General features: G+C 45.3%; 1 protein-coding gene across 5 annotated transcripts in view; it reads left to right on the top strand.

The window, feature by feature from the left end:
• Window positions 1–14,382, top strand: part of CCDC136 (coiled-coil domain containing 136) — a 118,872-nt gene that overhangs the window by 84,593 nt on the left and 19,897 nt on the right. For 3 of the 5 annotated variants that reach the window (XM_063926718.1, XM_063926715.1, XM_063926714.1), the window contains one exon: window positions 13,995–14,103. The exons of 1 other annotated variant lie outside the window; for it this stretch is intronic. In XM_063926718.1, the coding sequence (XP_063782788.1) occupies window positions 13,995–14,093 (99 nt within the window). In that variant the 3' untranslated portion in view covers window positions 14,094–14,103. The remainder of the gene's footprint in view (window positions 1–13,994; window positions 14,104–14,382) is intronic. One more of the 5 variants, XM_063926717.1, reaches the window with a different exon arrangement.

Genomic DNA, 14,382 nt, shown 5'->3' with positions numbered 1-14,382 from the left:
AGTTGTAGCCATGTTCTGTTAATGAAATGATGCAAACCTTCAACCAATCCATTTTAGTTCCAGGTTGTGAGGCAACAAAACATGAAAAATGCAAAGGGGGTGAATACTTTAGCAAGGCACTGTATCTATCTATCTATCTATCTATCTATCTATCTATCTATCTATCTATCTATCTATCTATCTATCTATCATATATGTAAATATGATGTCTGAATAAATGTTGCTTTGATGATTCTCAATAAATAGTTTTATAGTCCTGTAGTATAGATCTAGAGATGTGCGTGGACCCCCATGTTTTGGTTCTCAAGTGTTTTGGTTCGGATTTGTTTTTTGGTTTAGTTAAAAATCTAATAAAATATTGATAATCATTGATAAACAGCAATAAAAATATATTAAAACAGCTAAAATCATGTGATTTTTGCAATCCAAAACCTGAAATTCATATTTAAAATCTGAATTCCAAACTGTGGGAAGTTCCGAACCGGGACTCTGGTTGGATCGGACCTCCTTGGGAGATCCTGACCGAGTTTTGGTGTGGTTCAGGTCCAAAAAATTTGGGTAGATTTGGATTTCTGGAGAGCCGATCCGCACATCTCTGTACATAACTATTATAAGCTCTATCAAGGAGGTACATTTGATAAAACAGAATAAATAAGATTATAAATGTAGAAAAATTAAACATAGCTTTAATCACATTCTGCTCTTCACAACACAAGATATAGGGTCAGATAATGTCTCCATCAAATGAGACTCGGGAAGACCTCACCAGCAAAGCATTGATAAAAACATATTGAAAACTTAAGTTAATACAATTTGTAGGCTACTTGAAGTGATTTATAAGGGTTTCCTTTGTTAAACCTATTTGTGCTGGACTGGTTATCTCTGCTGATACATGAGGAAGAGGATCAGTTGCACTGACTTCAGCTGCCTTATGAGCAGATGAGTGTAGTGGTCATCCAATTAGGCTATGTCTGTTATTTCTGTTGGTAAGTTGCATTGTTGCAAGCTTTCATTTATCAGGGATACTTAAACCTCTTCATCAGCTATGGTACATCACAAATGATTCCCTTGATATAGTAAATCATTTTAAAAAGCATAGCTGTTTACCTTGGCTTTTCTCAGTCCATAGTCAGGCATTCCACAGTCAGTGTTCCTCATCCTAGTGGTGGTGCAACAGAATTGCTCTAGCAACAATACATTCAGAGTTCTGGAAGTCATGGTGAGCTCCAGATCAATGACTGATTAAATGCAGGACTTTGTTTCACCATATTCACCAATCTACTACAAAGAACACTGAACAAAAGTAACATGCGCTGTTTCCTATATGTGGTGTTCTCTAATTGAAAGTTACTCTAATGAAATCTCTTCTTTGCATTTTGCGAGTCAGTGCAACCTAATAGATTTTTCCTCATAAGTTCAGTTTATAACTTTTCAGAGCACAAACCTTAGAGATCAATGGAAGTATGCAAGAGAGGATAACACAAATACATTTACTGCTCTAGCTGAGAATCTAGTTCTGTCTCCACTTTCCCAAAGACTACCTGGAAGATCCTGAAGTCTACTAGAAAACATCCTGTAGACAGAGGAGGTGAAAGTGGTATAATACATGATACGTTTGAAGAAAATACAACACTAAATGGTCTATTCATGATGCCAATATTAGCATCAGTGATACTTTTGTATCCAATTCGTTCCGAGTAGCATCTGTGAATTAGTGATGTGCACCGGAAATTTTTCGGGTTTTGTGTTTTGGTTTTGGATTCGGGTCCGCGGCCGTGTTTTGGATTCAGACGCGTTTTGGCAAAACCTCCCTGAAACTTTTTTGTCGGATTCGGGTGTGTTTTGGATTCGGGTGTTTTTTTTTACATAAACCCCTCAAAATCAGCTTAAATCATAGAATTTGGGGGTCATTTTGATCCCATAGTATTATTAACCTCAATAACCATAATTTCCACTCATTTTCAGTCTATTCTGAACACCTCACACCTCACAATATTATTTTTAGTCCTAAAATTTGCACCGAGGTCGCTGGATTGCTAAGCTAAGCGACACAAGTGGCCGACACAAACACCTGGCCCATCTAGGAGTGGCACTGCAGTGTCAGGCAGGATGGCACTTCAAAAAAATAGTCCCCAAACAGCACATGATGCAAAGAAAAAAAGAGGCGCACCAAGGTCGCTGTGTGACTAAGCTAAGCGACACAAGTGGCCGACACAAACACCTGGCCCATCTAGGAGTGGCACTGCAGTGTCAGGCAGGATGGCACTTCAAAAAAATTGTCCCCAAACAGCACATGATGCAAAGAAAAAAAGAGGCGCACCAAGGTCGCTGTGTGACTAAGCTAAGCGACACAAGTGGCCGACACAAACACCTGGCCCGTCTAGGAGTGGCACTGCAGTGTCAGACAGGATGGCACTTCAAAAAAATAGTCCCCAAACAGCACATGATGCAAAGAAAAAAAGAGGCGCACCAAGGTCGCTGTGTGACTAAGCTAAGCGACACAAGTGGCCGACACAAACACCTGGCCCATCTAGGAGTGGCACTGCAGTGTCAGGCAAGATGGCACTTCAAAAAAATAGTCCCCAAACAGCACATGATGCAAAGAAAAAAGAGGCGCACCAAGGTCGCTGTGTGACTAAGCTAAGCGACACAAGTGGCCGACACAAACACCTGGCCCATCTAGGAGTGGCACTGTAGTGTCAGGCAGGATGGCACTTCAAAAAAATTGTCCCCAAACAGCACATGATGCAAAGAAAAATGAAAGAAAAAAGAGGTGCAAGATGGAATTGTCCTTGGGCCCTCCCACCCACCCTTATGTTGTATAAACAGGACATGCACACTTTAACGAACCCATCATTTCAGCGACAGGGTCTGCCACATGACTGTGACTGAAATGACTGGTTGGTTTGGGCCCCCACCAAAAAAGAAGCAATCAATTTGCACCGAGGTCGCTGGATGGCTAAGCTAAGCGACACAAGTGGCCGACACAAACACCTGGCCCATCTAGGAGTGGCACTGCAGTGTCAGGCAGGATGGCACTTCAAAAAAATAGTCCCCAAACAGCACATGATGCAAAGAAAAAAAGAGGCGCACCAAGGTCGCTGTGTGACTAAGCTAAGCGACACAAGTGGCCGACACAAACACCTGGCCCATCTAGGAGTGGCACTGCAGTGTCAGGCAGGATGGCACTTCAAAAAAATTGTCCCCAAACAGCACATGATGCAAAGAAAAAAAGAGGCGCACCAAGGTCGCTGTGTGACTAAGCTAAGCGACACAAGTGGCCGACACAAACACCTGGCCCATCTAGGAGTGGCACTGCAGTGTCAGACAGGATGGCACTTCAAAAAAATTGTCCCCAAACAGCACATGATGCAAAGAAAAAAAGAGGCGCACCAAGGTCGCTGTGTGACTAAGCTAAGCGACACAAGTGGCCGACACAAACACCTGGCCCATCTAGGAGTGGCACTGCAGTGTCAGGCAGGATGGCACTTCAAAAAAATAGTCCCCAAACAGCACATGATGCAAAGAAAAAAAGAGGCGCACCAAGGTCGCTGTGTGACTAAGCTAAGCGACACAAGTGGCCGACACAAACACCTGGCCCATCTAGGAGTGGCACTGCAGTGTCAGGCAGGATGGCACTTCAAAAAAATTGTCCCCAAACAGCACATGATGCAAAGAAAAAAAGAGGCGCACCAAGGTCGCTGTGTGACTAAGCTAAGCGACACAAGTGGCCGACACAAACACCTGGCCCGTCTAGGAGTGGCACTGCAGTGTCAGACAGGATGGCACTTCAAAAAAATAGTCCCCAAACAGCACATGATGCAAAGAAAAAAAGAGGCGCACCAAGGTCGCTGTGTGACTAAGCTAAGCGACACAAGTGGCCGACACAAACACCTGGCCCATCTAGGAGTGGCACTGCAGTGTCAGGCAGGATGGCACTTCAAAAAAATAGTCCCCAAACAGCACATGATGCAAATAAAAAAAGAGGCGCACCAAGGTCGCTGTGTGACTAAGCTAAGCGACACAAGTGGCCGACACAAACACCTGGCCCATCTAGGAGTGGCACTGTAGTGTCAGGCAGGATGGCACTTCAAAAAAATTGTCCCCAAACAGCACATGATGCAAAGAAAAATGAAAGAAAAAAGAGGTGCAAGATGGAATTGTCCTTGGGCCCTCCCACCCACCCTTATGTTGTATAAACAGGACATGCACACTTTAACGAACCCATCATTTCAGCGACAGGGTCTGCCACATGACTGTGACTGAAATGACTGGTTGGTTTGGGCCCCCACCAAAAAAAAAGCAATCAATTTGCACCGAGGTCGCTGGATGGCTAAGCTAAGCGACACAAGTGGCCGACACAAACACCTGGCCCATCTAGGAGTGGCACTGCAGTGTCAGGCAGGATGGCACTTCAAAAAAATAGTCCCCAAACAGCACATGATGCAAAGAAAAAAAGAGGCGCACCAAGGTCGCTGTGTGACTAAGCTAAGCGACACAAGTGGCCGACACAAACACCTGGCCCATCTAGGAGTGGCACTGCAGTGTCAGGCAGGATGGCACTTCAAAAAAATTGTCCCCAAACAGCACATGATGCAAAGAAAAAAAGAGGCGCACCAAGGTCGCTGTGTGACTAAGCTAAGCGACACAAGTGGCCGACACAAACACCTGGCCCATCTAGGAGTGGCACTGCAGTGTCAGACAGGATGGCACTTCAAAAAAATTGTCCCCAAACAGCACATGATGCAAAGAAAAAAAGAGGCGCACCAAGGTCGCTGTGTGACTAAGCTAAGCGACACAAGTGGCCGACACAAACACCTGGCCCATCTAGGAGTGGCACTGCAGTGTCAGGCAGGATGGCACTTCAAAAAAATAGTCCCCAAACAGCACATGATGCAAAGAAAAAAAGAGGCGCACCAAGGTCGCTGTGTGACTAAGCTAAGCGACACAAGTGGCCGACACAAACACCTGGCCCATCTAGGAGTGGCACTGCAGTGTCAGGCAGGATGGCACTTCAAAAAAATTGTCCCCAAACAGCACATGATGCAAAGAAAAAAAGAGGCGCACCAAGGTCGCTGTGTGACTAAGCTAAGCGACACAAGTGGCCGACACAAACACCTGGCCCGTCTAGGAGTGGCACTGCAGTGTCAGACAGGATGGCACTTCAAAAAAATAGTCCCCAAACAGCACATGATGCAAAGAAAAAAAGAGGCGCACCAAGGTCGCTGTGTGACTAAGCTAAGCGACACAAGTGGCCGACACAAACACCTGGCCCATCTAGGAGTGGCACTGCAGTGTCAGGCAGGATGGCACTTCAAAAAAATAGTCCCCAAACAGCACATGATGCAAATAAAAAAAGAGGCGCACCAAGGTCGCTGTGTGACTAAGCTAAGCGACACAAGTGGCCGACACAAACACCTGGCCCATCTAGGAGTGGCACTGTAGTGTCAGGCAGGATGGCACTTCAAAAAAATTGTCCCCAAACAGCACATGATGCAAAGAAAAATGAAAGAAAAAAGAGGTGCAAGATGGAATTGTCCTTGGGCCCTCCCACCCACCCTTATGTTGTATAAACAGGACATGCACACTTTAACGAACCCATCATTTCAGCGACAGGGTCTGCCACATGACTGTGACTGAAATGACTGGTTGGTTTGGGCCCCCACCAAAAAAAAAGCAATCAATTTGCACCGAGGTCGCTGGATGGCTAAGCTAAGCGACACAAGTGGCCGACACAAACACCTGGCCCATCTAGGAGTGGCACTGCAGTGTCAGGCAGGATGGCACTTCAAAAAAATAGTCCCCAAACAGCACATGATGCAAAGAAAAAAAGAGGCGCACCAAGGTCGCTGTGTGACTAAGCTAAGCGACACAAGTGGCCGACACAAACACCTGGCCCATCTAGGAGTGGCACTGCAGTGTCAGGCAGGATGGCACTTCAAAAAAATTGTCCCCAAACAGCACATGATGCAAAGAAAAAAAGAGGCGCACCAAGGTCGCTGTGTGACTAAGCTAAGCGACACAAGTGGCCGACACAAACACCTGGCCCATCTAGGAGTGGCACTGCAGTGTCAGACAGGATGGCACTTCAAAATAATTGTCCCCAAACAGCACATGATGCAAAGAAAAAAAGAGGCGCACCAAGGTCGCTGTGTGACTAAGCTAAGCGACACAAGTGGCCGACACAAACACCTGGCCCATCTAGGAGTGGCACTGCAGTGTCAGGCAGGATGGCACTTCAAAAAAATAGTCCCCAAACAGCACATGATGCAAAGAAAAAAAGAGGCGCACCAAGGTCGCTGTGTGACTAAGCTAAGCGACACAAGTGGCCGACACAAACACCTGGCCCATCTAGGAGTGGCACTGTAGTATCAGGCAGGATGGCACTTCAAAAAAATTGTCCCCAAACAGCACATGATGCAAAGAAAAATGAAAGAAAAAAGAGGTGCAAGATGGAATTGTCCTTGGGCCCTCCCACCCACCCTTATGTTGTATAAACAGGACATGCACACTTTAACGAACCCATCATTTCAGCGACAGGGTCTGCCACATGACTGTGACTGAAATGACTGGTTGGTTTGGGCCCCCACCAAAAAAGAAGCAATCAATCTCTCCTTGCACAAACTGGCTCTACAGAGGCAAGATGTCCACCTCATCATCATCCTCCAATTCCTCACCCCTTTCACTGTGTACATCCCCCTCCTCACAGATTATTAATTCGTCCCCACTGGAATCCACCATCTCAGGTCCCTGTGTACTTTCTGGAGGCAATTGCTGGTGAATGTCTCCACGGAGGAATTGATTATAATTCATTTTGATGAACATCATCTTCTCCACATTTTCTGGAAGTAACCTCGTACGCCGATTGCTGACAAGGTGAGCGGCTGCACTAAACACTCTTTCGGAGTACACACTGGAGGGTGGGCAACTTAGGTAAAATACAGCCAGTTTGTGCAAGGGCCTCCAAATTGCCTCTTTTTCCTGCCAGTCTACGTACGGACTGTCTGACGTGCCTACTTGGATGCGGTCACTCATATAATCCTCCACCATTCTTTCAATGGTGACAGAATCATATGCAGTGACAGTAGACGACATGTCAGTAATCGTTGCCAGGTCCTTCAGTCCGGACCAGATGTCAGCACTCGCTCCAGACTGCCCTGCATCACCGCCAGCGGGTGGGCTCGGAATTCTTAGCCTTTTCCTTGCACCCCCAGTTGCGGGAGAATGTGAAGGAGGAGCTGTTGACGGGTCACGTTCCGCTTGACTTGACAATTTTCTCACTAGCAGGTCTTTGAACCTCTGCAGACTTGTGTCTGCCGGAAAGAGAGATACAACGTAGGTTTTAAATCTAGGATCGAGGACGGTGGCCAAAATGTAGTGCTCTGATTTCAACAGATTGACCACCCGTGAATCCTGGTTAAGCGAATTAAGGGCTCCATCCACAAGTCCCACATGCCTAGCGGAATCGCTCTGTTTTAGCTCCTCCTTCAATGTCTCCAGCTTCTTCTGCAAAAGCCTGATGAGGGGAATGACCTGACTCAGGCTGGCAGTGTCTGAACTGACTTCACATGTGGCAAGTTCAAAGGGTTGCAGAACCTTGCACAACGTTGAAATCATTCTCCACTGCGCTTGAGTCAGGTGCATTCCCCCTCCTTTGCCTATATCGTGGGCAGATGTATAGGCTTGAATGGCCTTTTGCTGCTCCTCCATCCTCTGAACCATATAGAGGGTTGAATTCCACCTCGTTACCACCTCTTGCTTCAGATGATGGCAGGGCAGGTTCAGGAATGTTTGGTGGTGCTCCAGTCTTCGGCACGCGGTGGCTGAATGCCGAAAGTGGCCCGCAATTCTTCGGGCCACCGACAGCATCTCTTGCACGCCCCTGTCATTTTTTAAATAATTCTGCACCACCAAATTCAATGTATGTGCAAAACATGGGACGTGCTGGAATTTGCCCAGATGTAATGCACGCACAATATTGCTGGCGTTGTCCGATGTCACAAATCCCCAGGAGAGTCCAATTGGGGTAAGCCATTCTGCGATGATCTTCCTCAGTTTCCGTAAGAGGTTGTCAGCTGTGTGCCTCTTATGGAAAGCGGTGATACAAAGCGTAGCCTGCCTAGGAACGAGTTGGCGTTTGCGAGATGCTGCTACTGGTGCCGCCGCTGCTGTTCTTGCTGCGGGAGGCAATACATCTACCCAGTGGGCTGTCACAGTCATATAGTCCTGAGTCTGCCCTGCTCCACTTGTCCACATGTCCGTGGTTAAGTGGACATTGGGTACAACTGCATTTTTTTGGACACTGGTGACTCTTTTTCTGAGGTCTGTGTACATTTTCGGTATCGTCTGCCTAGAGAAATGGAACCTAGATGGTATTTGGTACCGGGGACACAGTACATCAATCAAGTCTCTAGTTGCCTGTGAATTAACGGTGGATACCGGAACCACGTTTCTCACCACCCAGGCTGACAAGACCTGAGTTATCCGCTTTGCAGCAGGATGACTGCTGTGATATTTCATCTTCCTCGCAAAGGACTGTTGGACAGTCAATTGCTTACTGGAAGTAGTACAAGTGGTCTTCCGACTTCCCCTCTGGGATGACGATCGACTCCCAGCAGCAACAACAGCAGCGCCAGCAGCAGTAGGCGTTACACTCAAGGATGCATCGGAGGAATCCCAGGCAGGAGAGGACTCGTCAGACTTGCCAGTGACATGGCCTGCAGGACTATTGGCTTTCCTGTGTAAGGTGGAAATTGACACTGAGGGAGTTGGTGATGTGGTTTGCAGGAGCTTGGTTACAGGAGGAAGGGATTTAGTGGTCAGTGGACTGCTTCCGCTGTCATCCAAAGTTTTTGAACTTGTCACTGACTTCTGATGAATGCGGACCAGGTGACGTATAAGGGAGGATGTTCCTAGGTGGTTAACGTCCTTACCCCTACTTATTACAGCTTGACAAAGGCAACACACGGCTTGACACCTGTTGTCCGCATTTGTGTTGAAATAATTCCACACCGAAGAGGTGATTTTCTTTGTATTTTGACCAGGCATGTCAATGGCCATATTCGTCCCACGGACAACAGGTGTCTCCCCGGGTGCCTGACTTAAACAAACCACCTCACCATCAGAGTCCTTCTTGTCAATTTCCTCCCCAGCGCCAGCAACACCCATATCCTCATCCTGGTGTACTTCAACAGTGACATCTTCAATTTGACTATCAGGAACTGGACTGCGGGTGCTCCTTCCAGCACTTGCAGGGGGCGTGCAAATGGTGGAAGGCGTAAGCTCTTCCCGTCCAGTGTTGGGAAGGTCAGGCATCGCAACCGACACAATTGGACTCTCCTTGGGGATTTGTGATTTAGAAGAACGCACAGTTCTTTGCTGTGCTTTTTGCCAGCTTAAGTCTTTTCATTTTTCTAGCGAGAGGATGAGTGCTTCCATCCTCATGTGAATCTGAACCACTAGCCATGAACATAGGCCAGGGCCTCAGCCGTTCTTTGCCACTCCGTGTCGTAAATGGCATATTGGCAAGTTTACGCTTCTCATCAGACGCTTTCAATTTTAATTTTTGGGTCATTTTACTGAACTTTTGTTTTTTGGATTTTACATGCTCTCTACTATGACATTGGGCATCGGCCTTGGCAGACGACGTTGATGGCATTTCATCGTCTCGGCCATGACTAGTGGCAGCAGCTTCAGCACGAGGTGGAAGTGGATCTTGATATTTCCCTATTTTAACCTCCACATTTTTGTTCTCCATTTTTTAATGTGTGGAATTATATGCCAGTATCAATAGCAATGGCCTACTACTATATATACTGCGCACAACTGAAATGCACCACAGGTATGGATGGATAGTATACTTGACGACACAGAGGTAGGTAGAGCAGTGGCCTTCCGTACCGTACTGCTATATATACTGGTGGTCACTGTAAGCCAAACTCTGCACTGTACTCCTCCTATATAATATACTGGTGGTTCCCAGTGCCCACAATAAAGCAGTGTAAGCACAGATATATGCAGCACACTGAGCACAGATATGGAGTGTTTTTCAGGCAGACAACGTATACTGGTGGTCACTGTCGGCAAAACTCTGCACTGTACTCCTATATAATACAGCTGCTCCCCTGTCAACACAATTAAGCAGTGTGAGCACAGATATATGCAGCACACTGAGCACAGATATGGAGTGTTTTTCAGGCAGACAACATATACTGGTGGTCACTGGTCAGCAAAACTCTGCACTGTACTCCTCCTATATAATATACTGGTGGTCCCCAGTGCCCATAATAAATCAGTGTGAGCACAGATATATGCAGCACACTGAGCACAGATATGGAGTGTTTTTCAGGCAGACAACGTATACTGGTGGTCACTGTCAGCAAAACTCTGCACTGTACTCCTCCTATATAATACAGCTGCTCCCCAGTCCCCACAATTAAGCAGTGTGAGCACAGATATATGCAGCACACTGAGCACAGATATGGAGTGTTTTTCAGGCAGACAACGTATACTGGTGGTCACTGTCAGCAAAACTCTGCACTGTACTCCTCCTATATAATACAGCTGCTCCCCAGTCCCCACAATTAAGCAGTGTGAGCACAGATATATGCAGCACACTGAGCACAGATATGGAGTGTTTTTCAGGCAGACAACGTATACTGGTGGTCACTGGTCAGCAAAACTCTGCACTGTACTCCTCCTATATAATATACTGGTGGTCCCCAGTGCCCACAGTAAAGCAGTGTGAGCACAGATATATGCAGCACACTGAGCACAGATATGGAGTGTTTTTCAGGCAGACAACGTATACTGGTGGTCACTGGTCAGCAAAACTCTGCACTGTACTCCTCCTATATAATATACTGGTGGTCCCCAGTGCCCACAATAAAGCAGTGTGAGCACAGATATATGCAGCACACTGAGCACAGATATGGAGTGTTTTTCAGGCAGACAACGTATACTGGTGGTCACTGTCAGCAAAACTCTGCACTGTACTCCTATATAATACAGCTGCTCCCCAGTCCCCACAATTAAGCAGTGTGAGCACAGATATATGCAGCACACTGAGCACAGATATGGAGTGTTTTTCAGGCAGACAACGTATACTGGTGGTCACTGTCAGCAAAACTCTGCACTGTACTCCTCCTATATAATACAGCTGCTCCCCAGTCCCCACAATTAAGCAGTGTGAGCACAGATATATGCATCACACTGAGCACAGATATGGAGTGTTTTTCAGGCAGACAACGTATACTGGTTGTCACTGTCAGCAAAACTCTGCACTGTACTCCTCCTATATAATACAGCTGCTCCCCAGTCCCTACAATTAAAGAATAAGCACAAATATTTTTGCATCAAGATTAATAATCGTAGAGGACGCCAGCCACGTCCTCTCCCTAACATTTCCAATGCACGAGTGAAAATGGCGGCGACGCGCGGCTGCTTATATAGAATCCGAATCTCGCGAGAATCCGACAGCGGGATGATGACGTTCGGGTGCGCTCGGGTTAACCGAGCCATACGGGAGAATCCAAGTATGCCTCGGACCCGTGTAAAATGGGTGAAGTTCGGGGGGGTTCGGTTTCCGAGGAACCGAACCCGCTCATCACTACTGTGAATACAAATTGTTCCGGTGCGAGGACAGTGGATCAGAAGCAGTGAACCATAGCACTGCTGAGGCTCGTGCACCTGCGTGAACTGGGGTGAAGCGGGTAGATGGCAGAAGAAGCCAAACAGTGCCAGAGAGATCTGAAATTATCCCACTTTGCAATCCCGATACTTCTTTCAATAGAACACTGGGAATCAGTGAAGATCCAAAAATGTCTTATTTTCGAAGCCTGATGAGTTTTGACCCCATGCAATAGTTTGGAGATAGTGTGACAGATTGGGTGTGAAAGGTAAGCAGGAGATATCCATGATATCTCCTACATTACCTTTATAATGAATGTCCCTGACACTTAATTTCTACAAAAGAATGTGAAAATTGTAATTTTCACCTGCTTTTTAGGTGAAAATTGTAATTTTCACCTGCTTTTGTAGAAATTTAGGGAAAATGAATAGACCCTTTAGAGATAAATGTAGCCGTCTGCAAGTTGCAGGCAGCCACAAGGTTTCAGTGATTTTTGATGAAGCTTAACAGGACACCCCGGTAAAGGATCTAAGCACACAAGTAAAAATAATAGAATCATTTTTATTATCCTTTATTTATAGGGCACCACAAAAGGTCTGCAGCATCTTACAAAGTGCATATAGAGATACAGTGCAAACATAACATGATATAAAGTGCATATACAGCCATACCCCACAAAAGCAGTGCAGGCTGAACCAAAACCATCAATGCTGTTGTTGGCAAGGGGGAGCAGATTCTTATAAAGTGAGACAGGAGGAGCACATGAAAAGAAAGGGCCCCTCTTGTTAGAGCTTACAGTCTACAGGGGAGGAGCAGACAGACATGGATCACATACAATCAGTGTGCCAGGAAGGCTAAATCAGCATTTGGAACATACTTGTTACTGGGTTTCAGACCCGTTAATTACAATTTCTTAGTGGCAGACCCTCTCCTGGTATGTTTTGCGAAATGAAACCTATAGGCTACTCCAGCTAATGACATCTGACGATGGCATTGGCTGCTGGGGCCAAACTTACATTCATGGATCCTTAATATTTGTGGGTATCTCCTGAAAATGGGTATTTTGGCAGTGTATGCCACAAGTTGTCAATGATAAATCGGCCCCTATGTCTTTTTGAATGGCTAACCAAAGTTCTCACGGTAACCTGCTATTGTGTGCTATGATCTGAATGAAGCAGTCCAAGGAAGACAACTCAAAATATTAATAATTTGGACCAGTACTCAAAGAGGTAATAATACCAAAATACACCCACACCAATGTGAAAGATAATTAACAGGTATCACATGCATTTAGTTAAAATCATTGCTGATAATGAAGGTGCTATAATTGCTAAATCTGTAAGTACGATATGAAGAAGTATTTTTTTTCTTTTTGTTGCTTTATTTAATGTTATAAACTCGCTGCAGTAGCAGCACACCGGTGTTCTGATTACATGTCAAAGTAACTGGGTATATACAGCATTTACTTTTAATAGTCACCCAAATTCAGATTTTTACAAGCCGCCTGCATGCCCTTTAACTGAGCAGACTGATCTATTGGCATTGGTGTAACCAATATATTTCTCTCTCTCTCTCTCTCTCTCTTCTCTCTTTTCCAATCTAAATCCTCCTTCACGTCTTATATCATGTGTGTTCTTTTCCACTATTTATCAATTCTACAAACTCTATTCTTCCGTGTGCTCATGCTCTGAATGATACATTCTCTATGCATATTGTTGTGTTCTGCACTATTCCCATTATCGTTCACAATGTTTTTGTCTGGTGATCCACCTGTTTGTACCATTGGGACACACTGTCTATGATTTTCTCATGTTGTCTTGACACATGATTTATGGGGAAACATTACCTTTTTCCCTGTGTTTGTCCCATATTCAAATTATCTTCTATACAATGCCTCAAAATTTTCTTTATATTCCTAACACCCGTTACCCCATTCCTGTCTTTCATTCTTTGTTCACACACTGTTATCAATGTTTCATTATGTACATTTTAATATAACAATCCATTCCTCCCTTCTCACCGCCATGTTCCAATTTCCATTTTACTACACAATCCCATTTGCTGTGCCATATGTGCATATGCGACATATGCCATCTTCTGTTACCACCTATTCTTCCATCTACATTCTTTTGACTTTTCTGTTACATTATATTTGCTTGCACTGTGTTCCTAAATTTCACTGTCAAAATCCAAATGCCTCATTCTCCTTTGCCTTGATTTTACTTGCCTGCTATCACTTTATTCTGGTTCAATACGATTCACTGCTTTCTATGTCCACCTTCATTCCTTGACTATTTTCCTCACTGTACCATTCCTCCTTACTTTCTTCCCTGCTTGTTTGTCTCCCTCTTCTTCCCTCTCTCAGGCCCCTTGTGGATCTGACCCTCCTGTTCTCTCCCTTCCCCTCCTAGGATTTATTGTTATAATGGGGATGCTCTGGTGCTGGTGGGCTGAGACGTCCTAGTGCACATCAGGTACTTATCTCCTTGTGACTGCTCGTGCTCTGCATGCTTTGCATGGCTAGGACTATGTCTGTGGCTTCTACTTTATGCCTGATGCCACATCTGTCTCTCCAATCTTCTTGTATTGCTTCCTTTTTATTATGACCCTTATTCTTCACACCTCCTTGTTTTTTTTACCAGTTTTTAAAATTTATATTATAACATATTTTAAATAGCTTTAAAATTAAAAGTATTTGAAATGTTAGTAAATAACCATTTTGCATCCTATCTGTCTCATTGTCTGTATTTCAT

This window comes from Pseudophryne corroboree, chromosome 6, assembly GCF_028390025.1.
Source record: "Pseudophryne corroboree isolate aPseCor3 chromosome 6, aPseCor3.hap2, whole genome shotgun sequence".
Taxonomy (NCBI): Eukaryota; Metazoa; Chordata; class Amphibia; order Anura; family Myobatrachidae; genus Pseudophryne; species Pseudophryne corroboree.
The sequence above is the reverse complement of the archived record's forward strand: the minus strand, read 5'-3'. Positions and strand labels throughout refer to the sequence as shown.